We start from the raw sequence: 27570 nt of genomic DNA on the forward strand, positions 1-27570 counted from the left end.
ACCCTGCTTTATTTTGTTCTGATTTGTATTTTATTTTTTTATTTTGCCTGTCAGCACAATATCAGTCACCAGAACCAAGGAGGATGTGTGTGTTTTTGCAGTGAGTCTGTTAAACTTTTTGGAAGGTGGCATGTCTGAATAAATGAATATCAAATATATAAATATTGAATCAAGCAACTTAAAAAAATGTCTGGGGTGCACACAAAAGCCAGAGTAGAACATTTAAATGACCCCCAGTGTTTAAAAGTGAAATACCGATTTAAGAGGTTTAATACAAAAAAAGTTTTTTTTTATTTTTTGTATCTAAATCTGCACAGTAATTGTAGTGGAATAAAAAGTTGCAACAATATTCTACTCATAGATTCTACTCCACTTGAAGTGGACTTATTCCAGGAAGTGGACTTATTCCAGGAAGAATAAATTATTCTGATTGATTGATTGATTGATTGATGTACTTTATTTAGTAAGACATGAGAACATCAGTACATGGAAGTACAAATTCACAATACAAGGTCTACTAAACTGGAAGACTCATTAAGCACTGAGCTTGTTTAAGATAGATGAGATACACACTACGTCAGAATGTCATACAATCAGCTTACAGGTTACTGGTATGAAGAGTGAAAAAAATGTACAAGAGAAGAAAAATAAAAAAAATGGGGGGGGGGGGGGGGGTAGGGGGGTAGGTTAAGACAGGGGCCATTTTCGAATTGCAGCCTCCTGAAGGTGTATCTTTAGGGCAGTTTTGAAAGTGAGTAGGGCTTTACACTCCTTTACTCCTTTTGGTAGGGCATTCCACATTTTTGATGAATAGCATGAGAACGAGTTCATTCCCTTTGTTGAACTTGAGCCAAATCTGGGTTGAACATGATTCGTGGAGCTGCATCAGCCAATGCTGATCCTTACAAAAGCCTAAATCCTTGCAATCATAGAGTTATAATATTAATACCTAGGTATTAGTCCTAACAATGGATCTGGTCCTAACTATATTTATAGTTTGCAACAGGGAACCTTTGAGCAAGACAGAACTCCCGTGCTTTTGATTGTCCCAAGCGTATGCGTATACGTTTTGAAATTGACCGATATCTGGTCAATTTCAAAACGTTGCGCGTTGTTCTAATAACCACGGTCAAAATGATCTCACTTCCGGCTTTGCACCCAATACAGATCTGGAGTCAGATTTCAAGGCCACTCAGACACAGACTGTACCTCTTCGGGAGAGCATAAGATCTGATCCGAGATCAGAAGTGGCTGGTAGCTGCCGTACACTAGCATCAGTGCCGGCGTTGCCATGTCCGCCTATTATAAGCGACTTTGGGCTTATTTGTCTGTGAAGTTGCTTGTAAATATTGGTAGTTTTGCGGGTTGCAGTTTATTTGGGCTTGTTTCTAGTAGAGTGTAGCTGCTTATTTGAGCTTGCTTCACAATTTTTAAATAGTTTTAAAAAGTGGTTCTCAAATATTTTCATGTCATCATGGTCATGGACCCGGACCCCCAAATGAATATGTATTTGTCCCTAATCCCCATCGGAAAATGTGTTGTGGGAGCCCCGCATATCAGATTTGCCAATTGTGTTGTTAAGTTTCAAAAATCTTAAATATTCCATATTTTATTTCAAGATTCTTTTTTGAAAATAGCCGATCTACAAGCTTGAGCTTATAGATCGGCTATTTTCAATGCTTTTTAAGAAACTTTAAAGGGGCTACACCATGAATTAGAAAAAAATATATTATATATAAATATTGCCCCCTAATACGTTTTAAACAGGTTGTAAGCCTAAAAAACATCCAGATATTTTTTCTCACAATCTGACTGTCTGTCATTCCAAGCTTTTTCAGCTGCAATACCAAAACGTCCTATTGGGCAGGGGGGAGCTACTGAGCAATTCTGTCTGTCCATCATCAATGCAAAATCAGGGCAAGTGACATCACTTGCCCTGCCATTCTGAAATGGCCTGTTCAGACACGCCCATTCAGGAAATCCATGAAATGAGCATGAATGACTGAATGTTAAAACAAAATATTTTTTGGGGTACAAGAGACACTGGGGAGCCCAAAAAATACTAAAAACCTAAAAAAAAATGAAATTCATGGTGTAGCCCCTTTAAGTGCTCATAATAAAAGTGCTAGTTGCTTGTTTTCCTAGACCTGGTTTCTTATTTGTCTCACACAATCTGGCAACACTGCACAATGCACGTCAGAACCTAACTCTAGTCAGAAGACCCGCTGAAATTCAAAGTTTGAAGGAGGAGAGCAGGAGACTCGAGTCGATAAAGGCTTTATTGTTTTGAGTTGTTTAGTTTTCTTCTGGTGTTCGCTATTTATTTAGCAGTTAATGACGTTAGTTAGTGCTAACTACAGTTTGCTACCATACTTTTACTAAGACGCCAATTCAGGTAAGACTTCTTTCTTATCTCGCTATTTTAGCTATGGCGTAATAATGTAACGTTAGCACGGTCTCTCACCAGCATTAAGCTGGTTATAAAACAAGTAACGTGACGTTAACGCAAGCGAAAGTTACTGTTAACTTAGCCCTGAAACATGACTGTCATATCATGACTGTCATAGATTAACTTCAACCTGGTGTTTGATATTTCTCCATTTACGGCTCGAACATGTGATCCATGGCTACTGTTAACTAGGCCACAGTTTAAACATGGATCGTATTTAGTGGCATTAATGTAGGTAACGTTAGCTAATCCACAAGCTAATGGAGCCTTAGACGGAGTTATAATAATAAGAGTGAAACTAGTTATGTTTATTGTTAAAATCGGAGTTGATTTTTATCTAGAGTAACGTTCATTCTGAATTTGTATATTAAATCACTGCAGTGATTAAGGCATTGTCGTGGTTCACGTTACTGGTTTGACTTTGGGACAATCCTAGCCTTGGATCAAGACGGTCAATCCCTGTCTGTGTTGTGCTACTGTAGCCTGCCTACCTGCCCAACCTGTTTTGTTGTAGTAAGACTAACTAACTAACCTACAGTGTTCAACAGGTTGTCACCGATTTGCTCACCTAGTAATTACATATTAGGTCTTTCATGTCACTTGTGTTTCTCTGTTTGCAGAGCAACATGGAATCTGGAGAAGAAAACACTGCTGCTACCTCAAAAAGACCAAGAGCTCCTCTGTCTCCTGAGGACAATGTTCTCTTGCCATCAGGTGTGTGTGTGTGTGTGTACGTCACTATGGTGTACGTACTCAAACAAGTGTGAAGGAATAATGTTCATATCTAGCAATTACTTGGTTGTCTCTCATAGATAGATTGATCAGATAGACCTTTATTGATCCTGCAGTGGGAGGGGAAATTCTGTTGCCATGTCTCCCAAGTCCCATCGCAGGCCTTAAATGTTTTATCTCCCTCCATGTGTATTAGAAATGCATGATGGCCAGAAGCGCCGGCGCCTGGAGAGTGCTGGCCAGGAAAACCGCAGTCCTAAACCTTCATCCCCAGGACGTAGAGCTGAGCTGGATGTAAAGCCAGACACACCGGCCATCACCTCAGTCAGGTCCCGACTACAGCAGCTCTCACAGACACGGCCAGGTGAGAAAGGTGTCACTCCTGAACCTGACTGGGAAAAAAATAGAATTCATTGTGCCCTAGAGCACATTTAGCACATTTAGTAATTTCCGGAACTCATATCGCTGCTGTAAAAGTCGAAACCGTTCCCTTTAAATTATTTTTGTAGTGAAAATAGACGATCTACAAGCTGTGCTATTTTCACTACTTTTGTGTGACACTCTTGCATGATGAAATAGGGCATCAATTTACAAAAACAAAACATACAAAGTTGAAATATTATTGAGATGATGTTAAGTTTAAAATAATCTTGAAATCTTGGCCATTCTTGAAAATGATCAAAATAACTACTCAGATCAGTGGTTACAGGTACATTCATATCAATCTCTTTATTCGCAGCATTCATAGGTTGTTGGTGCAGTTACAACAACACGTAGAATGTAGGTCATGAACAAGATGCAGCACACTGAAACTAGTAGCTGCAAATAGAAATGGCAACAGTAGTACTGAATTACTGTAATAATGCTAGTTGTTAATTGGCTCATTGTACATTCTTGGCCAATGTATGTACTGTAGATAGGCCTTTGCACTGTATCCTTATGTGCTGCTATTAGGTGTCGGCTCTCTCGCCTGTATGAGTTTTGTAAATTTCTCTAGTTAACCCGATTCCCCTGGCACATTCTGTAGTATAATGTGACCCAAGTTTCAGTTTGGTTTCTCGAGCCTTATTTGTGCCTCTGCGACAGACAAAGTTTAGCGTGGCACTTTGTCGCTGAATCATAAATCAGGCTTCTGTTTGCTTGTAATTTTTGGCAGATGTAGGTGGCATCTATGGTTTTGGCTCTTTTCAAAGGTTTTAGGGGCTCTGGCTAGTTGCCTTGCAATTAACATATGTTCATTTTTGATAAATTGTACTAAAAGGAGATCAATTACTGACATCCATGTGTTGTCTAACAAAACATCTGGGTTTATTGTTGATGATGGCAAACTAGAGGCCTGGCATGGTCCACAGTTTAACCAGGGAAGGGATTACAAAATAAAATATTATCATTTCAGGAAATGTCTTTGTCTTGGGCTTTTGTGATATTGTGGTTGATTGCCACACATACATCTTGGCATGGTGCTATTAACAAGTGTCTTATGCCTCTATAGTCACTTTCACACATGCACTCACTATATTATGGACGTTTTCCAGACTTTAAACAGAGCGGCTATATGTATGAACGCAATATTTCGGCTCAGTAGGATCGGACATGCAACAGAATTTATGCTGGCAGGACTCTTGAGTTAAGTCTGGGTAATGTCTGATTTGCCTCAAACCGCTCAGTGTGAATGGACACGGTGATTGTGCGGTGAATTTACATTTAGCGAGTGGACGTGTTGACGACTCTTCTATTGTCGAGGAGACAAGAGCCTCCCCTTCTCCTGAGATGTTTGGAGAGAGAGAGACTAATAAAATATGTCTGTTATTTCAGGAGTACCAGTTCTGGCCCGGGCTGAATCTGATCCAGGGGCTGGTGGTAGCGCATCAGTCTCAGTCTTTCTCCAGGACTTCAGCTTCAGACAACACCTTCTTGGTGAGACTGGGTGGAAACACGCACATTAGTTTGTTATTCCCTCACAGCTCACACCTATCATTCAGTGAAAAAAATATAACATTTTGTGTCTATAGTACTTTTCAGGAGAAGTACTACTGTAAATTGTCAGAGTACAAATTTACCAGATTAAACAAATTAACCCATATCAATGCATGTGTTCATAACGCATCATAGAATTCGTTTTTTTCCCCTGAAGATTTTAGAGTTCTGAAGAAAGTTTCAAAGCCTAGGCCACTTGGTTGTTCTACTACCTAAGAATGGGAGAGGCTACATACATAGGCAACCAGTCTGGACTGTTTGGACAGTCTAGTTCAGTTATTGCCAATAAAAGAAAAACCTAATCTTAGCTTTGCAATAAACATAGTTTAGTCACGAGTCATAACTGACTTATGATTATTGCTATGAGTAACAACAACAAAATTCACACTATCAAACTATTATTTAAATTGAATTTATATTCTTTGTAGTCTTGCCTATAGCAAATGCAGGACAAATCCATCATTGTTATAAACAACTTGGATTGTTATTTCATGATCATTAAAGGAAAATAATGTTTTCCATTAGTGATATTTACATTTACATTCTCTGTTGTTGAAAAGGCTTAAAATTATTATACACATGTGACATTTTTCTGGCTTAGTACCTACCTATTTGAGCCTGGTGTCACTGTCACTGTTCTTGCGTCTTTCCTTCAGGTGAAGGAGAGTTCAATCAGCGACTAGAGCGTTTCAAAGGCCCCTTGTTTGAGGCTAGCACTGCTGCAAGTCCTGCCGGCACCTGCCCGCTTTCCCTCTCCAAGTTTGTATCTGACATCCACCAGAAAATCCAGGGCAATGTGACACCCAGCTTCAAGGAAGCTTCCCGCATTCGGCAGGTACAGTACATTTACTGAGGGTCAGCTCAGTAGCTTTATAGCTTAAGTTATGTTCCCTCTGTAGTTTTAGCAGCAAAATGCTTCATATGGACTGTTGTTTGGCTTTGAGGGTTGCTCTTCCATTATAAAAATCAGTTTTGTAATCGTTTTTGTACAATAATTAGTTGAATTATTTAAGTTAAGGTTTTTATCACAAACGTGGATACGGTAGTTGTATTTAAATGTTAAATATAGTCTCAACTCTCGGGGTAGATGTACTCAGTTTCTGTCCTTGTCCTCTGTCTTCCCACCAATCAGGAGAGAGAACAGGAGGTGCGCCTGTTGGTCTCCCAACCAATTACTAACAACGTCTGGCTGAAAAGGAGCAACTCTGACCCATCGCTGGCCGAGGTGTGTTTTGGTTTTCAGATTTCAGATGTCTGTTTACCTGACTGTTTTAAGTACTTTTCGGTAAAAAATTCTAACGGTATGTTGTTTGGTATGATGTCTATTGTATGTTTGTCGGAGGATTCTAGCCCTATATGTTGTATTTGTCATAGGGGAACCATGCCAATATTTAACCTTAATCATACTGTTCTATAGAGTACTGAAGTCCCAATCTGAGAACCCATAGTAAAAAAAAAGTGCTCTCTGCTGTTTTTTTCCCCTTTGAATTTGACTCTGGGGGACCTCCCAATAGAATGTGGATAACAGGATGTTGGCCCTTAGGTCCGCCCTCAGCCCTCCACTTCCGGTCCACGTGTCTTTTTTTAACATTCCTAACATTCCTCACTATACACGTTGTAACAGGAGCTCCCGACAGATTCAAGTGCGGAGCTCTGAATCTGTCTTGGGAGATTACCGAAGTCCTGACGTCAAACCCACAGCCACTGGGTCATGAAAATTTGTTTGAATTCAAAATCCCATATAGGTTTTTTAAATCACGTAATGTAAGTTCATAGATTCTGAATCACATGGGTCTTCAACAGGGGGTCCGGGACCCTTCGGAGGTCCTCAGAGTTACTACCACTTTGACCCTGGCATCCCTATTCTGGGCAAAACATTTGCCAAAAATAGCAGATCTACATAGAAGCTCACGCTTGTAGATCATCTATTTTCAGTGAAGAGGTTTGATTAGAAGGGGAAAAAAGTCCAAGTACAGAGCCAAATAAGTTCAAGTTTACCAAGTAATTTACAGGGTTTAGATGTCTGGTTAAATGTTTGAAAATACACATTAACATGAATCCAACATATTATTAGAAAAGTTCATATGTAAACAAACAGAACACTGACAAGACTAAGAAGCAATCTTAAGAAAAAGTTGAATCTAAAACACAATTTTATACAGTATGTACTGTAGTAGGGGTCCCTGCTTCATTTCTCTCTGTCAGCTAAGGGGTCCTTGCTCTGAAAAACGTTGAAGACTCCTGGTTTATGATATTTAGTTATGTGATACCGTCTGTATTTGAGACAATTGGTCATTTCTAAGCCTGAGAATTGTAGTCGATTTGTAAGCAGATTTTCTTACTTTGGATAAATTTATACTTGTTCACCGTCAGTTGATTGTTTGTAACCATATGAAAATACTGTGTCTGTCTTTAATGTCAGCTGGTCATGTAGTGAAAATGGATACGTTGGAAGTGGGTCAGGCGGTTTCATTTGAAAATAAGTTTCAACTGCAGAAAAACAATTTTAAATTGTTCATCCCAGTTTTACTCAGATGTTGTCAATTCAGCTCTGTGACTACCTCCGCTGCATCCTCTACTGCAAAACAACAATGCTCCCCATTACATGCCCACGCCTTTTTATACGGAACAGTGGGGTGGAATAATAGTGCAACATTCCCACCTTGAACAGGCGTTGTAAAAGGGGGTTATGTGAATCTCAGCAGGGCAAAATTTCTCCTGGACCTTCCTCCTCTTCCTGGATAGCACCTACACGTAGCAGGAGAATCTGGCCTCCCTCACAGCCCTGGGATGTGAGTGATTCAACTGCAGCTCAGTCACTTGGTGCTGCCCAGTTGGGCAACATTTTGTGGATATGGGAGTGGGCATTAAGGCTTTCAGTGAGCATAGGAATCGGCAACAGATATAAAATCTAATCCAAAGTTACTGGACGTAAAAGTGCCCATTTTCATGGCCCAAAATGTTTGCCTCTCAGGGTTAAATAACTATACACAAATTTAAGTTGTGGCTTTGGGTTGGTGGGTTTGCCACTAAAGACATTGGAGATTATTTCCTTAATTGTCTTAAACAATTAACATGAAATCAAGGCACAAGGGGTCCACATTAATCATGTTTGTACGTTTTTGGTGAAATGTAATTATGCCTATTACCTTGGAAACCCTCATGAGGTGATTTATGAAAATGCTCCACTTTGCTATTTGATTTAGCCGTTTTTGGGGGGCTCTGGGTATAACAGATTCTAATGGGTATGTTTGATTTTTGACTTGACTTGCCCTAGGGTTAGCCCTGGTATTGTCCATAGCCAGTTGTCAAACTGAAGAGTCTGAGGTGAATTACCCTTTTTCTGATGCTTGAAGATCAACAAGTGATATTTGTGAGGCCAGACCTATAGGCAGCTGCATCACTGTATTTAATGATTTGTATGCATCACCGTTAACGTGCACACAAGCATCAGCTTCTCTCCACATTAAGAGCTTTACATTTACATATGGACATTAGAATACCAATCAATGATGGTTTTAGACTTAAATGAGAAGGGCTATGGGTAGACGGAAATGTTTGCCTTGATTATTGGGACGACATGGGAATCACTTCAGAAATTTGGAGGAAGATTTGATTTATTTGATTAATTTGTCCCTTGAGAAATAGTTTGCTAATAGCTGCTCCAGATGATGATACGTGGTCTATATCAGCAGGAGAAATCTTCTCCTGGCCCGTCCTCTGACTGGAAAGCACCTACGCGTAGCAGGAGAATCTGGCCTCCCCAGTCCTGGGATGTGAGTGCTTCTACCAGCTACAACTGTACAGTAGCTGTCCTCAGGCTCAGTCACTTAGAGATGCACACCTGGGCAACATGTTGTGGTCATGGAGGTGGGCAATGTGGCCTTCAGAGAACATAGGAATTGGCAACAAACAACATACAATTAATAAGGATAATCATTCCTTAACACATCTGCCTACTAAAGTGCCCATTTTCATGGCCCCAAATGTGACTTTCAGAAAGTTGGATAACGGTCACCTACTTAAGTCTTTGTTGTGGTTTTGGGTCGGTGGGTTAGGCCACTAAAGATATTGTAGGTCTAACGATCTTGCCATGATCAATGAACATGATGAAATTGAGACACAAGGGATCCACTTTGACCATTTGTGTTTTTGTTGAAATGTTGTCATTACATCTGTCATTTCGTAAACATGCACAGCACAGTCTTTATGTGATTTGTGAAAATGCGCCACTTTTCTATTCTCTTCTTTTTGGCACACTGCGTTTAATTTCTGATGTGACAATTGCGTGTTCCTTTTCAAACACATGTCTAATGTATTATGCATACATCTCTACCATTGTGCCATAATGGTATTATTCACCATTAGTTCCTGTGATTGTATTTTCCTAAGGTATTCATAGTGTTATCTCTCCAGCAGGTAGATGGTGATGCTGAAATGAAAGATGGAAGCTACATCTATTTTGCATCTAGTACAGAGAAGGTACAGCCAAAGACCACAGGTGAGACCCTCTGACAGGAACACACATAATTCCTCAATGCATAGTTGATTAATCCTTCTAAGAGTACATTTGTAGCCAAATGATGTTTAAACGTGAGAAAACAGGATTGATATGACACATTAGTGTAGAAGGCTATTGTACTTGGATAAACATGTGCCAAAAGAAATAATTATTACTTAGTATAGTTATGTGCAACTGTGACTCTTTAACAGGTGAAAACACAACTTGTGAATCCTCAGCTCCTGTCTTATCTGTAGAACTAGAGAGCTGTAAAGAGTGGCAGGTGGAAATGGAATGGAAAGAGTCAGAGGCTACAAGACATCCAGGGCAGAATGATGAGAAGAACCATGTTTTGGGAAATGAGGAAGGGAAGCTAAATTCCTGTCAACCTGACATACACATTGTTTTGGAGTCACCTGTTGATGAAGAGCAGGGTGTATCAGGGTTGGTCACTACTGAAGAGCAGAGTGCATTGGGGTTGGTCACTACTGAGGAGCAGCGAGCATCAGAGTTGGCTACCAATGAAGAACAGAGTGCATCAGAGTTGGCTATCAATGAAGAACAGAGTGCATCAGAGTTGGCTACAACTAAGGAACAGAGTGCATCAGAGTTGGCTACCACTGAAGAGCAGAGTGCATTGGAGTTGGCTACTACTGAGGAGCAGCGAGCATCAGATTTGGCTACCAATGAAGAACAGAGTGCATCAGAGTTGGCTACCAATGAAGAACAGAGTGCATCAGAGTTGGCTACCAATGAAGAACATAGTGCATCAGAGTTGGCTACCAATGAAGAACAGAGTGCATCAGAGTTGGCTACCAATGAAGAACCGAGTGCATCAGAGTTGGCTACCAATGAAGAACAGAGTGCATCAGAGTTGGCTACCAATGAAGAACCGAGTGCATCAGAGTTGGCTACCAATGAAGAACAGAGTGCATCAGAGTTGGCTACCAATGAAGAAATGAGTGCATCAGACTTGGCTACCAATGAAGAACAGAGTGCATCAGAGTTGGCTACCAATGAAGAACATAGTGCATCAGAGTTGGCTACCAATGAAGAACAGAGTGCATTGGGGTCACCTGCAATTGATGAACAGAGAACCCAAGAGGTATTCAAAGTAACTGCAGAGAGAGACTCTGTCTCCCTCTCAATTGAAGAAAATAAGTTTGATGGACTTTCATATGGAGAGGAGACTGAACCATCAACGGATGAGGAACTGAAGATGTGGAGATACCCTCAAGATAGGGTGTACAGGGAGATAGAGTTGTGTATAGTTGAGGATGAAGATGCTGCATGTACTAAAGGACGAGAGGAGTGCAACTCACCCACAGAGGTTACTGGGTTCCCAAGAACTGAAGAACTTGAGGAGGACATGGATTCCACATCGGCAGAGGAACACAATGAATCCAAAATAATCTCTGATGACTTGATCAGAGACCAAGTGATGAACGTGGCTTTAAGGAACATGGACCAAGCAAATTCATCCACAGAGACCCAGATATGTGATATGAAACAAGAAGACATAGAGTTGTCCTTTGGGTCGAAGAGGGGGAATACAATAGCAGTTGAAGTTCAGGCTGTGAAAGAGGGACAGGGCAGAGATGACCTAGAAGATATTGAGCTCGGTAGTAATGATGCAGATGTAGAGACCATGATGGAGGCTCAGAATTCAGAGGAAGCCATGTTCGCTCATATTTCCATAAAAGTCCCACTAACAGAAAACTGTGGGGAGGCAGGGGAAGTAATGTCACAGGCACTAGAAAGAGAGCAGGTTGCCATAGATGAACTGACACATGAAAATAAGGCACAGAAAAGAGGAAGCCTAAAGAATGTCTCCTTCATCTTGGAGCCTAAGCTAATCAAAGACTCAACCCTGTCTGAGATGAACACTTTCTCTGAGCCCAGGAGAGAGTCTAGCTCGTCAGGTGAGATGAATACAGCTGCATATGGAAGACATAATTTACATTTGAGCACAGTGGCTGTTTTTGGGGAACTGTTATGGTACTTTTAACAGAAATGTATTGAATTGCAGTAAATTACCTCCTCCAACTGACTTCAATGATACAGCTTGGGTTAAAAGACGGTAGAAACAATGGGGATGTTACGTTGCACCTGAGCACAGGTTTAATATGGGACATGGACATGAAAGTATTTACTAGAGCCCGCCCGATTTATCTTATTGTTTGCTGTTTCAGTGCACTCATGTGATTTTGAACAATAAACATTATTGTTAAACTGACGGATATCCTGTCTCCATTGCATAACTGGTAAGTCATTGAAAAACAATTGTGTGTTATGTGTATCCTATATTAGAATTGGCTGCCAACAGGCGGGCGGACCTCATCACGCTCATGTCGCCATAACCATATAAGGAGTTCCCAATGCAGCTACACCCAAATATTATATAGAGTGTGTTGTCTAACCTCAATGTGTCGTTCTTGCATCAGGTGCAAACAAATCACTCCATATATAGGCACATACTGATGACATCAGGACTCCATATATGGGCATAAAAGGGACACAAATTCAGCATCTGTCGGGCTCTAGTATTTACTCCGGGTGGCACAAGTGAATTCCGTAGAACACTATTGAGCACAAGTTTGAAACGGATCATTTATTTCAGGTTTGACTTTTTTTTTATACATATGGTATTTTCCCACACGTCTGTGAACCAACCAGTCAGGTAAGGACATGTTCACAATTCACATATAGCTGTTTTAGTGTTGAAAACGCTGTGCTCTGTGCTCAAATAATGGATTGCACGACACTGTTACCTCAACAACGACCCACCACCCTGACTCAGGAAATAGGTTTTAACTGTTTTCAACGTCTGGAGTGGCTCCGATGTTAAAAAAAAAGAAAAAACATCTCTGCTTTGAGCTTTTTAGAAGACTGTGGGGGAGGGATGACTGACACATGCTACGTGTGAACATGTCATAAGGTTCCAAGGTCAGCATCTTTACTTGTTTTTAGAAGGTATTTAATCTATGTTGGGATGTTTTTTCTCACCAGATGCTGAACTGAACTCTCAGGACGAGGCCAACACAGCGGAGATGATAGACGAGATGTTTGGGGAGGTTCTGGAATATGCTGGAAAGATGGAAGCAGAGAGGAAGAGGGGTGATGCAGACACTGAAGACCACGATAGTGGTATCAGCACTTGCTCTGGAGGCAAGGACAAGATGGACTCGGAGAAGGAGAAAAGTGAGAGAGACGAGGATGTCAAAGAGGAGCAAGGGTGTGAGGAGCTTGACGCCAGTAGAGATGAACTAACTTTCCCCCCCACCGGGATCCTCTCTCCTCTCAGCAAATCTGTAGAGGCTGTGGTCACTCCTCTGGTAAGACCATTAGAATATATATAAATATATTATAGTCCAATATTAAAATGTCTATAAATGAAGGAATCAGTCTGCCTGCAGAGGCAGAGCTAGGTCCTGACCAGATCAGGGGCTTAGCCCAGAGTGGGGTGTTTTCTTCTTACAATTAGTTTTTTCGCTTATTGATTCCACTGTTCAGATTATGATGCAGAGATCATGAAGTATACGATTTCTGATGATAAACCTTACTTGCATCTGCTCACCATCTCCACTCTCCTCTGTAAAATACTGAAATACTGTAAATCTGGGGTGCCTAATGTGTTAATAATCATGTAAAAGAGATTTATTTTAATAACATTTTAATTACAAAACATACATTTGTATCAGCTGCAGATGCACAAATCTTAAATGATTAATTTATGAAAGTGCTGTGCGTATTCAGCGTAACACCATGGGGGAATGAATCACTTCTACTTTTGCTGTATACGGCTGACACAGCACAGCCGTTTTGCATATTGCTGCCCGTCCTTGTTGCGACCGTAGGTCGCATTTACTATAGAAACCTGCTCCAGGTGTCCGTCCGTCCCTCCGTCACACACGTCCCGTCACACTTTTGCCCTGCTCATATCTCCGCACCCGTTGCCCCGATCCATGCCAGATTTTGCACACACACTCCTTACCTGCCAAACTACACCCTCCAAGGACCCCCGGAGCTCCAGGGACCCCCAGCTGCCTCGGGGACCCCCAAGTGTAAAAAATGAGCACATGTGGACAAATTACCAAATGACCACCCCAACGGGGCTGCTCACGGGGCATTCCCGGGGACCACCCACTCCTGGTGCTCCAGAACGGATGCAAAAGTGGTGGCGCCCCCAGTGGAGGACCCCCTGCCACTGCAGCTCACATAAAATGCCGTAACTCGGGCTAGGAGCGTCCGGGAGAGCCGCGGCCGGTACCTATTCGTCCGCCAAGGCAACGCGGACACCCCACCCCTAATTTCTCACATGGCCCTCTTCTAGCGCCACCTTCAGGCCGCTTTTCACAACACATTTTTGCCCACTACTCCTACAGTTTTGCCCCTAAAAACACGCAAATTGCTACACACTACACAGTATGTGTACACTCATGTCATCAACATGCCTGCCACCACATTTCTTAGACCACCAAACAAAACTATACATTGCCCACACAACTAGGAACCAATCGCCGTTACAGCCCTCTTCTGTATACATGTGACCTACGGTCGCTTATCTCCCGATTAGGGAGTCTTACTGGTTCATAGTAGTACTGCATGTGCACAATGACATCTAAAGATGCCGGTCCAGTCAGAGAGACAGAAATGAAACCTTACTTGGTGCTCCTGCTGCTATAATGACCTCGAATTTTAATAAGCCTCCTGTAATCTGTATATATTTTTATATTCATAAAAAATGATAAGCAAATCTAGATTTTAGATCACATCCATAGCTATAGCCACGTAAGCCCCCACAGCTCCATCCCTGTCTGTTTGTGTGTGTCTTGTCCTCCGCTTAACTCTGTAACCATCCGATCGACTTAAAACTTGGCACGTTTATCGACCAGGATCACGTCACTGTGTCTGCCTGTCTTGATGTAATCAATACGACGTCATAGTATTATAATGTGATAATAGGTACTGCACTAAGTACTCTGACAACGGGTACTCTTGACAACAGGTACTGCATAACTGGAGGGGCATGCATTCTCGACAGGCATTGGACTAGGTTAAAGGGATTCTAGGCAACATTAAGCCTAAATTTAAAATACTAGACCATACCCGGTCGACGCATCCGTGGGGGGATATGCGCACATGATCTGGCAACCCGGGAGGCAGTTCGTCCCATAGCTGGGCAGCCCCGTAACCATGGCGACAGTGTTTGACACAAAAACGCTAATAAGAAGCTGAGATTTGGTGAAATTGAAAAACGGGCTTCACAGTTAAGTTCAGATGGTAATGGTCAATGGCTGTGTGCAAAATCAGAGCAATTGCTCCAGCCACTGAGGAGAACCGGGTATCTTCACGTACTCACCACCGTACTCACCACCGTACTCACCACTACGCCCTTACTAGAATTATAGTATGATATATATATATATATATACATTTTGCATTTTTTACCCCTCTATCAGCCACTATATAATGATGCTGGGGTGTTTTCCTGCATTGAAACACAGTCCTCTTTCTGAAATCCGTATTTTCCCTACTGTTTATGTTTGTCCGGGTCGTAAATTCATGCACGCATGTGCGCGTCCGTGTCCGTGTGAACCTTTTACTTTCGGTTTTAAAACGCTCTCAAACTTCGTTTTTGAGGCACAGAATTTACTTTTAAGATAGCGTTTGGATAGAATTTAGTTGTTTAACTTCATATATGTGGTCAATTTATCATGAAAGAGCCTATTTAAAAATAAAAATTCAGAGAACCAGCAGGGGCGGGCAGTTCCGTGAATTATATCCGAATAAAGCAACCTATTTTCTGCATGGCCCCTTCAGAAGTTCCCTTAGCTCTATGGAAGTCCCTCCTGCGTCACCCCCTGGTGGTCGGGGAAATGAACTGCTGGAGGCGTGATGTTTGTTTATCTCTGACTCGCCGTCAATGCCTTTAAAAAATTAATTGTTTTGTCAATTGATGTTTTTTTTGTGATCAGGCTTGAAGGGGACTAATGCTATATTAGCACTTCCACTTTTACAAATGTGAGAATTTCAGGACCCACTAAAAGATACATTTTCACTGATGGGCATGTCTGTGAATCAATTGAGAATGAGATGAATGCAATTTCAATTTGAAATGTTTGTGCATTTGCGTTAATATTTATAACTAAATGTTCCATCCTTCCATCCACAGAGGCTGGTAGTGAGCCAGCTGTCCAACCCTCCATCTTTGCTCCTGACTCCAGACAAGTTGACTACCCCTCCTGCGGAGTCATCTCCTTTATACAGGTAATAATGATTCCTTGAAGTTGTAGACAATCAAATGCTGTTTTTCTCATTGGCTTGATGAGTAAATAAGGCTATGTGACAAATCAATTATCACCCGGTGTATGATGTTGGCCTTGGTATCCAAAGTTGGGCAATGATGAATACCCAGATAATCTATACTGTATGTATCAACTCTGTGCATACACTGATGAGTCCCTTGCAAGTAACAACTTGTAAGGCAAGTAATACTTGAATCTTAACTTGTTTTAATGTTTGGTATAATCTTAATCTTAATATTAAGCATTCTTGCAATAGGTCTATGCTCTTTGTGCCACCCGTCTGATAATGATTATCTCTTGATTGACAGCATCGATGCCTATCGCACTCAGAGACAGAGTAAGATACCTACCTTTCAAAGTGTGACTCCTGAGATACAGAGGAAAGCCCAAGAGAAGTCCCGTCCGCAACAATCTATCAACGTGAAAGATAAGATATTAGTATGTGTCAACTTTTTATATCTGTCTCTTGTAATGGTCTGTGAGGTGGATTGCAGTACATCAATGGCTGCGGTTACATGGGCATGAATATTCCGCTTATATTCGGAATGACTGCTCATTCAGAATAAAAATGCTCATGTAAACACCTCAATTGGAATATATATATTCCATTCCTGTCTTATCGGAATGAATTTTCATTTGGGTTTGGAGGGGTGGTATATACGTTTGAATCGGGATATATTTACCATATAAACTTTTTTTTTTCTGAACGCTCCTCTCTGTTTGGAATACATGCATTCTTTTGCACATGTCCGCGCTTAATAATGCTGTCAGAATTGGCCAAAGATGACCCATAAAAACTCAACTTTTTATTATTTTTTATATAAAATATTGTATGCAGTAAAACTTTAATTTAAAGACTGCATAAGTCTATTTATGTCTCTGTATGCATCGGCCACGGTTGGTACTGAGAAGCGCTCGCTCCTGCGCGATAACCGTGCTGCGATGTGTTTTTTTTCCCAATTGAACCCAGTTCGATTTGTGCGTCTTTTCGCATGCGGTAAAAACTGATTGACTAATCGCACCCTGTCTACAAAGGCCTTTACAACGCTGCCTGGCAGGAGTCGGTGCATTGCTTCCCAGCCTGCCTACGGCCGCCAAACCTCCGCCGCGGAGGCACAAGGGGGCTATTGCCTCATCCCCATGCCCACTAGGGGAAGCTACGCCCCGGGTAGTGGAGCCGGGCGGCCCCTGGTCCATGCCCGGTCGTAGGCGGGAACCACTTTGCACATGTCAAAAGTTAAATTCAGAATGAATGCTTTGGGTCATGTAAACTAGGAATACTTTTATTCAGGTTCCATGTAAACAGTTTGGTATGAATCTCTGTTCGGAATGAGTTCATTCTGAATGAATAAATATTGTCCATGTAACCGCAGTTACTCCCCCTGTCACTGTTAGCTGGATAAAGGTCCTTACACACCGGGGCGATTTTTTCGTGCGAATAATGCGTTTTTTTTTTAAAACCTTATAAAGTCAATGGCTCCGTACATGGAGCGAAAAAGCGAAAAAGCGAAGCGAAAAAGCGTCTTTTAATTATTCGGAACGAGTCCGAATTTTGCGTATATTCGCTATTTTCGCCGGTTCGCCCCGGTGTGTAACAACCTTTAGTGTTCTGGACAATGGCCTCAAGAACTGCCGGTTCTGTCAACTCGACAAGGAAGATATAGATAAATAGATATATTAGCTTTCTTGCTTTCTCTGATATTGTGTGTTGTTCCATGGTTGTCCAGGCTCTAAATGAGGAGGCCGCAAAGCTGCAGAAGGTGATCAGCCAGACGTTGCAGGCTCTGAGCTGCTGCACCGACGAGGAGCATGGGCGAGGCTCAGCAACAGAGGCTGAAGCTGAGAAAATACTTCTTGTCTCCTGTATGTAGCACACTGTAGTTGAATATCTCTGTTCTAACATGTCCCCGTAATGTTACTGGTCACAGGTTATTGTCCTGTGACCAGTCATGCAATCATCTAATGAAAAGGCTCACAAGCCATGTTTAAATAAGAAATGTAGGTCTTTACACATGTCTAATCAAAATGCTAAATGGATTATTATATTGTGGACTTCTCATGAACAACCAGCGGTTTCCAATATTAGCTGTGCGCACAGAGACAAATCCAGACACACAAACGGGGCGAAGAGATAATCTCTGCCTCCCAGGCTTTCTGGCCTGGCGGATATAGGAAAACCTTTCAAAACCACTCTAATAGGGAGAGGTCCTCTTTTTTTTCCCAGAAGAGACTAGCAATATTGGCTGACTGCTTCCTCGTTTATGTGTTCAGCATCACCTGCGCAATGGGAATGGAACATTTTCTGCTGATAACAAGGGTACAGTAATACCCTTGCAATTGGCAGAACATTTTCTTCAAAATCAATTGATAATGTTATGTCATCCATGTTGGTTGTTCACTGTCAATCTATAGCAGGGCTAAGTGTAGGAGTCCATCCTTGGGGCCACTGTCTAAGTGCTTTGATTCTGCTGTCAAACAGAGAGGATCTCTCCTTTAATTGTCTTGTAAAAGTTTTCTTATGATCATGTTTTTATAATATAAATGTTTTACATATGTATGTCCAATCAAAAATATGTTTTTTATAAGGTGACTTATGGCTGTTTTTACTAGATATATAAATGCATGCTTGGTCATGGGTCTGAAGAGCAGAGCAGATATGGTTTCTGGGCCAACACAGACATATTTTCTAGCAAATAGATCATGCCATACAGTAGTAGATATAGTTGCATTGCTGTTACTTATAACATCTTGATCTCTATAGTTCATCTCTATGGACACTGTATTTTACTTATTCATGTTCAAACTGATTGGTGTCAGGTGAAAAACGTGCTGCCCTCCTGGCGGAGGTGGCGAGATTGAGGGAAGAAAGGCTTTTGGAGTCTGAGGAAGCTGCCGCCTCCCTGAAGCCCTGCAGGGGGACTGTTGGCATCAGCAACATCCAGCTCCCTCTTAAGGTGGAGTTTGTGTACTCCTCACGGAACCGCACAGGTACCAGAACACAAAATATGTATCTTTCTGTCAATTTACTGGGAGACATTTTATTTGTTTTGGTTTGGTGCATGTCCCACAGCCTGGATGGATGGTGAGTCATATTCTGAAAAATAACTGCACCCTAAAGTTCCAGCCTGGCAGACAAAATAATGCTAGTCAGCCTTACTCTGGCCAGACTGACTTCCTTTCAGCTATAATGAAATTATGTGAATGCTGTGTAAAATGTACAGTATTAATAACTGTAGTTTGCTTTTTTTTGTAAGTAATTAACCTCCAATTAGTTAAATGAGGATGAGCATTTCCTTCTCCACCTGTATCTAAGACTATCTAATTTTCTCACCCTCCAAAGGTCAACCTAGTCACTATTTCTTTGTCCTGATCCGCTATGGGCCCTACAACATTGTTGCGTCCCCTCTGGCTACAGCTGCAGATGCCAAGAATGGAGACACAATTTCCTTCCCCACCTCTGTCACTCTGTAAGTCAGCATTGTTAAACTGTGATTTATACACCCATGTTTGGGTGCTCAGGAGCCCTCCTTAAAGCCTTTTTAATATATATATTCCCATCTTCTATCTAAAAACAATGATTTGACATTGACATTAGCCACAGCTCAATATAAATTATTTACCAAATGCATTTCATTTCTTAAATCCCTAATACTCCAGGAAGGATATTCGCTCCAACTTTGAGATTGATGTGGAAGTCTACAGCCTGGTGAGAAGGCATTTTTTTCTTATTCTAGAGAAATTGTCAGTCATTTACAGTTAATGGTCAATTACTGCATTTCTTCACTAACAAGAACTTGTCACTATTAAATGATTTGAGGATTTAATGTCCCTCTGCTTTGTCTAGTCCCACACCTCTGGGAACACCTGCAGCATGGAGAGCTCCTCTACTAAGCCACGGGTAAGTGACTTATCCTCTGACATGTGACATAGCCCTGAATTAGCAAGATTGTACTTAAACAGGACATAAGTATTCACTTGGGATGTTCATATACCTTTAGGTCACTCCAAGAAAGCTTCTGAGTACCATTATGGTGAGTGTCCCGTTTTATTTCTTGACCAATGAAATGGTGCTTGTTAATCCTAGAAAGACTATTTTATGCCAACTGCCTAATGCATGAGAACTTTCTCCCTAAATGCATATGGTTCTGTGTCGGCCCTGTTCTTGTGTGATTATGTCCATGTGTGTCTGTGTTTTTTGTTTGTCTTGTAGATTATTTATTTTATCACGTTATGCTGCTGTAACACCTCAATTTCCCTTCGGGGATTAATAAAGTATATCTCATCTCATCAAAGACTCATTGTTGTATCAACCAAATCTTTTATTTCCTTTTCAGCAGCGTTCCAGCAACAGTATGACATGTAAGTTGTTTATTTCTTTCAAATCATGTCTAGACCAGGGAGAGTAATTAGTCATTTTAACCTGCGTTTTTTGGGGCGGTGTAACCGCCCCCTATAAGTGAGGTTTGGACACTGACCAATCCTGCACCGTGATTGGCCAATAGTCTACAACGCAGTCTACAACCCTAACCCTTCCACAGTCAATGCAAATCTATACTTTTGCAAAGTCAGCCAATCACATTACAGCTAGTGTCATCACCACTAGCTGTAATGTGATTGGCTGACTTTGCAAATTCAGGACTGTGATTGGCTAGTGAAACACATGACACATGTGCAGCCCTATGAATAGCAGTATGGACTTAAAAAAAACACTTTTATGTTTTTTGGGGCGGTGTAGCCGCCCCCTATAAGTGAGTTTTGGACACCGACCAAAAAATGTGTGTACCCCCTAACCCTTCCATTGTTAATGCAAATCGATACTTTTTTCATATCAGCCAATCACATTACAGCTAGTGTCATCACCACTAACTGTAATGTGATTGGCTGACTTTGCAAATTCAGGACTGTGATTGGCTAGCGAAACACATGACACATGTGCAGCCCTATGAATAGCAGTATGGACTTTAAAAAAAGTCATTTATCCTTTTTTTAAAGTGAGTCATGTTGTGATGACCACACACCGCCCACTTCACACTGGGTGTGATTTTTTTTAAGTGAATCACTTCCATCACTGTGATGACCACTGTGACCACACCGCCCACTTCACACTGGGTGTGATTTTTATAATAGAATCCTCCATTTAACAAACCATTTTTTCCCTGTTCATTTTGGAGAAACATAGTGAGGCATGAGTCATTTCGAGTAATGTAATACAATACATTCGCCCATTCACACGTTGCCATGAAGTAAAAAGGAGCCTGGGATCAAACCAGGAACTTGTGCCAGTGTGAGCTGTGCTGTGATTGGTCTACTTTTATCTGGACTTGTGGATGGTGCACTTTTGTGGGGACTTCCCAAACTCTTGTTTCATTGTCTCCGCCAGGAGACTATGTTTTCACTTTCCGCCACCCCCCCTCGGCCAAGCTAACATTGGTCAAGCCTCACGTGACACGTGACAATACGTTGAAAGAGTGTGCTCTGATTGGCTAGTGAGACGCATGACGTATAGCGGCCTATAAATAGATGTGTCACTTTGAAAGAGTTTGTGTCTCTGTCAAAGTGAGGTAAGACAGGAATAATCACGAAATGGCTGAGAAATGCATTATGTAGACACACTGGTGTCATCACAATACGTAATATAAATAGCTTAGACAGGATTAATCAAGAACAGTACTTTCCAGTCACAGTTGATGACACATTGCAACTAACTCTAATTATGCAAACTGAAGAAGCTAATCATTGTCTGCAAACTGATGAAGAAGCAAAGGCGCAACGCCTATCATCAAAGTTCCAATCTTGGAATAAATTCCAATATTTGCTGGCGGAGACTTGTGCTCCGAGGAGCACATTTTCTAGTTTATCTTGTGATGTGCTGACTTAAATTTCCCAGCAGTAGAAGCCTGAATTATAGGCTTTAGAATTATAGGGCAAAGGAGAATAATGGAAAAACATTTATGGTTTGTGATGAACTTTTGTCCTTTCTCTTTCCTTGGTCCTTCCTTAGCTGCCACCTTGCCCATCATGAACACACGTCGCTCCAGTAACTTCTGTCTTGTGGGATCTCACAAGATCACCTTGGCCTCTCTGGGACAGAGCAAGTTCCCTCTGGATAAGGTACTTAATGGCTAGGCTCTTTAAATATGCAGAGTACTTCATCTAGCGTTTTTTTTTCTTTAATTGTTGATAGATTGAATACTTCATTCAAACGATTTGAAAACAGTACGGCAGTGCAGTTAAAACGTAAAGGAACTTAATGGAGTAGTTCACCCAAAAATGACTTATTTTCTATCAATTACACACCCATGAAGCCTTGAATTCATGGAGATCTTTTAGTTTTTGTCGCATTCCTGAGCCAATAAATTGATGACCGGCGGAAAGATGCTAATGTTTCCGGTAGGAGACTCAGTAGGAGACTGTTTGACCCTTCCTCCTACTGAGACTCTTTGAGTCTCCGCCGGTCATCAGATTATTGGATCAGGAATGCGACAAAAATATCTCAATGAATTCAAGGCTTCATGGGGTGTGTAATTGATAGAAAATAAGTAATTCTTTGGGCGAACTACTCCTTTAAAATCTATTGCTGAATGTAATCACAGATTTGGTATGGACCAGTTGGTGTCTAGGGGAAACTGTTTATTAGTGATGAAAAACTACCATCTTCCCTTGTTTGTGTGTTTTGAAACATAGAAACACTGTGTACTTTGCTTGTGGGTTTCACACATTTATGTATTGAGAGGACAAACACTGTCCTCTAGACCTTCTATAGTATTCTGCTCAACAGAGGTTTATTCATTTGACTTATTGCACACTGTCACAATTACACTCTTTGCTATTTTTCCCACCGTGGCACCATAATGACATTCTACACAAGGGTGGGATCACTGGTGATGTAATGTGTCTACCCCTCCCTATTTCTCTCTCTCTCTGTGTCTCTCTCTTGCTTTTTTCACTCAGATGAAATTTGAAGGAAAAATCAGGAGGCTCCTGGGGGATGAGTTTCAGGAAAAGGTTTCCGTCTTTCATGACACTGTCACCCCTCCATTCATTCTTCTCACTTCTCTTCTCCTCTAGACAGACTAACCTCTGACCTCTTGTGTCAGTGCAAACTAAATAATAGCCGCCCTAATCTTGATGGTGTGCTTGTGATTCTTTCCTCCTGGCATGTTCTGTCAGAAATCAAGTAGAATTTCTACATAGTATAGAGATTTAACAGGTAGCTCCTGCTCTATAACTATTTGGAACATTTTAACTTCATATATCTAGACTTTATTACATTGAATGTTCCTTTGGCTTGCAGACATCTACAAGTCATCATTTGAAGTAGCATTTGTGACTGCATACACATAGATATACTGTATGTAAAAAAAAAATGTCCATATACATTTACAGTATGTAAATCTTATAGTAGAGACTACAAATGCAATACTGTAATCAATTTATCAATTGTTGAGCTTTTGGTACAATATCTGCATGTATCTCTTGAATGAATTGATAGAAATGCCACAGAAATTACACAATGTTCATACCATGGATAGTCTATCTCATTAAGGAAGATGTTGCGATGACCACTTATTATACAATTATTATAAATAGTATTGAGCATGCATATCAAACATTGTGGCATTAACCAAATACTTGTGAAGTTTATATTTCTACAATCTACAAGCTTGTAGATTTTTGGCTAATATTCCCCCCAGAATATGAATGCAGGGGTCCAAGTAGTTAAATGATGCTTTGTCAATCTAGACTAGAGTACTTCTGATTAAATGTATAAATGTACATATTGAATTGGAGGTAGCCATTTGCCATAACAGGGTTCGTGTCTTGTTAGGAAATTATTAAAATATAAAATTCTGTTATGCCCTCAACTGAATGAGCTCTTCTAACTCTAGGTGCCGTTCCTTTCGCCTCTAGAGGGCAATATCTACCTGTATCTGGAGAGTGAGAGCCACTCCAATGTGCAGCACCAAGGCTTCCTGGTAAGTACTGATGTGTTATTGGTGATACTGGCCATGTCTGTCTTTCAATCACTCACTTTCTCTCTTTTTGTTCTAATTTGTTTCCACATACGTACACATAGGCTGCATTACTATGACTAAAATGCCTCTTTTTCTTTAGACCCTAGTTGAACTTTGTATGTTTTTTCATAAATGATTGCCCTATTTTGTCATATACTACAGTGTCACCCAAAAGCAGCAAGAAAAGCGATGTTTTTGAGCTTGTAGATCTGTTACTTTTGCTATTTTTGAATTGGAATTCTGAAAAGTAAGTCATGGAAATGTATGGAAAAGGTTTCCGCTCGACAGCTGTCTTTTATAAAAAAAGACCAAATAACCTCAACAGCTATTTCACCACGGAGAACACAATACTGCCAAAATACAAATGACATGAGACATGTTTCCTTATAGTGTGTGTGTGTGTGTGTGTGTGTGTGTGTGTGCGCATTTAATTGATACTTCCTTATCCCCAGTCAATGTTTGAGGTGATAAAGGATTTTGGGGTGTGGCACCGGCGATTCTTTGTCCTAGATGGACATCACATGTACTACTGGAACCATCCCAATGACAGGGAAAGCAAGGTGCTGTCACAGTAGACCGGTCCTACTTCTATTATCTTTCTTATTTCCCCACATGATTGATCCATGTATACAGAGGTCTTTGTCAGTGGTTGTCGACCTTCTCTGGATAAGGGCCCACTTGAAAATCCCAAAAGCATTCGCGGCCCACTCATCTGACCACTTAACACAGCAGCCATTCGGCTGCCTTGTTAAGTTGTCAGATGGGTGGGCAGCTTGCATTTACATTGTTATGATCAATCAATCCATTGTGTTCCACCTTGAATCAATGGAACTAACGTAGTATACTTTAAGTTATTATGTATTGGTGTCACTGTTTTATTATGTTATATTATCATCATACAAATCTCTGCCACCAGAGGCTATGACCCACATATATATAAATATATATATGTAATACTGTATATTTGTTAATATACAGAGATCTGCTTAGCTTTATTTGCTTCACTGACAACGTCAATATGAGCATTTAGCATATCAGTTGTTCTCTGTTGTATTTATACATTTCTTTTGCCTTATTCATGGTGTTGGTGGCAAGCTGTTAAGGCCTACATACTGTAAAGGGGATGGGAAACGTATTACTGACAGTTCTCTCCTCTTTTTGTTTTGTTTCTTTCCCTCCCAGGCACCAGAGGGCAGCGTCCTTCTGTCCAGCTCGTCCAGCCGGTGTGTCAAGCCTGTGAAGAGGGACTCCTGTGCTCGACCTTTCACCTTTGAGCTGGCCAGCAACATTCTGGAACAGAAACAGGATGATGACAGCCAGGGCGCTGCAGCCAAGTAGGTTATCATTATCACACATACTGTCGCTGTCGGGCAGAAACCTTGTATGTCCAAAACCATTACTTTTCAGGAAATGGACAAAAGAACCTGTGTTCCAGTGGATCCAATGTGGTTATTATTTAGTCACAACCTCTTGTTAATACTTTTCATTTGTTAAATCATTATAAAACCCAGACAAACTCAAGCAATTTCAACCTGATGTCCCTATTTTTGGCATGATATTATGTTTTCAAAAGTAGAGAATATAGCAGATGTGACACATTGTGAGCTTGTAGATCTGCTATGTTTGCTACTTTTGCAAGACACTCATACAACAAAGTATAAAATAGGGCATTCATTTATGAAAATAAAAAACTTAATTTGTTTGTGCTTAAATACACAATGTCTCTGAGGATGATGATATGATCTCTACAGTGATAATTGTCACACAAACTGTAACTTTGTGTCATCTTCTGCTGAGCTTATACCAATGCTCCTTTATTTTCATTAAGTCAAACTTACACCTCTGCTATTTTTCTTAGTTATAATTTATATGAAGGTTTGTTCCTGCTATATAAAGACTCATTCTTTGTTCTCCAGGTGCTGGTTTTCAGCAGACACTAAGGAGGAGCGCTTTGATTGGATGGAGAAACTAAACCAGGTTCTGCTGGACGTCCACACATGGAGCCAACCCGCACAGACCAAGACAGAAACAAAAACACAACTGGTCAAGGCTTGTAGCAGCAGGAGCATGAGGGAGAGCAGTCTGTAAACTGCTCTAGATAAGAGCGCTTTCATAACATTACAGCCAGTACAACTAGCAATCTGTAAACTGCTCTAGAGTACTATCATAATACTACAGCCAGTACAACTAGCATTCTGTTAACAACTTGAGTACTATCATAATACTACAGCCAGTACAGCTAGCATTCTGTAAACTACTTGAGTACTATCATAATACTACAGCCAGTACAGCTAGCATTCTGTAAACTACTTGAGTACTATCATAATACTACATTCCGTGCAACTAGCATTCTGTAAACTACTTGAGTACTATCATAACATTGCAGCCAGTACAACTAGCATTCTGTAAACCGCTCTCTAGTGTATTATCATAATACTACAGCCAGTATAAGTGCAACTAGCTTGTTGTATTTGCCTCTGGTTCAAGTGGCCAATATGACAGTGTTGTATAACCAGCTCCTATGAACCAACATAACTAGGTACAACTAAAATGTTTTGCTTAGTTTAACTTTACCACACACTTGAGTAGTACATCAGCTCTGTGTTTAACTACTTAATTGGGTCCACCATATAATATTGCTTGCTAGGGCTTTATGAAGTATATATTGTGTTGATTGACTACCGTTGGGAAATAGCCATTTGATTGTCTCATTGTTATTAGATTTAGAGGTAATCAAGTTATTACCATGAGGTAAGGAATTGGGAGTGTTTTTATTTTGTTATTGCCATTAGGATATTTTGTTTACTTTTTCTTATGTAATGCATTTAGTTATTAGCTGCCTTAACATTTAGTGGGCAGCACTGACTTGTCACTTTCAATAGCTCTCTGAGGCAGAGCTTCCTCTTATGGCTTATATAATTCAGAAAGATTATAATCCAATCTTTACAGTTATGTATTTTTATAATAACATTGAACTGGAAAGGTAAATAAATATATATATGAATAGAGTACTAATATACATTGTGAAGGATTTAAAGAACATTAACATGACAACTAAGGAGTAGGATATGAATGTGAAATACCAGGTGACACTACAAAATATATTACTGGTGTAACATGAAGGCCTGCTGCTCGTGTTGCAATGGATGCAATTTGTATGGCACTTGATGTACCTGATTGTATTTAAGATTAGTGCCACCAATAAAGGTAATCCATTACCTGTCTGGGAAGGATTTGATGCAGGCTTTGTTATACTCGCCAAGCTTTATGCCTTTTTCTAAAATAGAATCTATTAAAGGCTTTGCCTATCGTGCCTGACGTTCATCTGTATCTTGGGGTTTTCTCCTCCATCCTAGACGTACTTTCTATCAAGCCGTTTGTTTGTTCTTTACCTGATGGGTTTAAAGATGGGAATACTTTTTCTGTATACTTTTATACAACTGTGATGGATGGCACTATTGATCAGAGGAAAGGGGCATTTATAAAGCAAACTGTCTGACCTTTGAAGGGATATTAAAGAAGCTGCTGCATTGTATGTGCTATAGTCTACCTGATTTATTACCTGCTCTTCATGTATTTTTATGTAGT

General features: G+C 40.7%; 1 protein-coding gene across 7 annotated transcripts; it reads left to right on the plus strand.

Annotated features, from left to right (window-relative positions):
• The first annotated feature begins 2243 nt into the window (after positions 1-2243).
• anln2 (anillin, actin binding protein 2) lies at positions 2244-27522 on the plus strand. 7 transcript variants are annotated; one of them, XM_084059832.1, is made up of 25 exons: positions 2244-2395; positions 3070-3163; positions 3378-3545; positions 4997-5098; positions 5815-5993; positions 6291-6383; positions 7861-7950; positions 8851-8934; positions 9575-9659; positions 12669-12994; positions 15835-15929; positions 16276-16405; positions 17695-17830; positions 18785-18955; positions 19308-19434; positions 19625-19673; positions 19812-19865; positions 19966-19998; positions 20302-20326; positions 21969-22078; positions 22919-22972; positions 23857-23943; positions 24435-24542; positions 25165-25316; positions 25899-27522. In XM_084059832.1, the coding sequence occupies exons 2-25, from the start codon at positions 3076-3078 to the stop codon at positions 26068-26070; spliced, it is 2718 nt and encodes a 905-aa protein (XP_083915958.1). In that variant the 5' UTR covers positions 2244-2395; positions 3070-3075; the 3' UTR covers positions 26071-27522. The 7 variants fall into 7 exon arrangements, with proteins under 7 accessions (XP_083915958.1, XP_083915959.1, XP_083915960.1 ...); XM_084059833.1 differs by having other exon boundaries at positions 20305-20326; XM_084059834.1 differs by lacking the exon at positions 22919-22972.
• The last annotated feature ends 48 nt before the right edge of the window (positions 27523-27570 follow it).

The sequence above is a fragment of the Gymnoscopelus microlampas genome, assembly GCF_963454915.1.
Source record: "Gymnoscopelus microlampas genome assembly, chromosome: 6".
Lineage (NCBI taxonomy): Eukaryota > Metazoa > Chordata > Actinopteri > Myctophiformes > Myctophidae > Gymnoscopelus > Gymnoscopelus microlampas.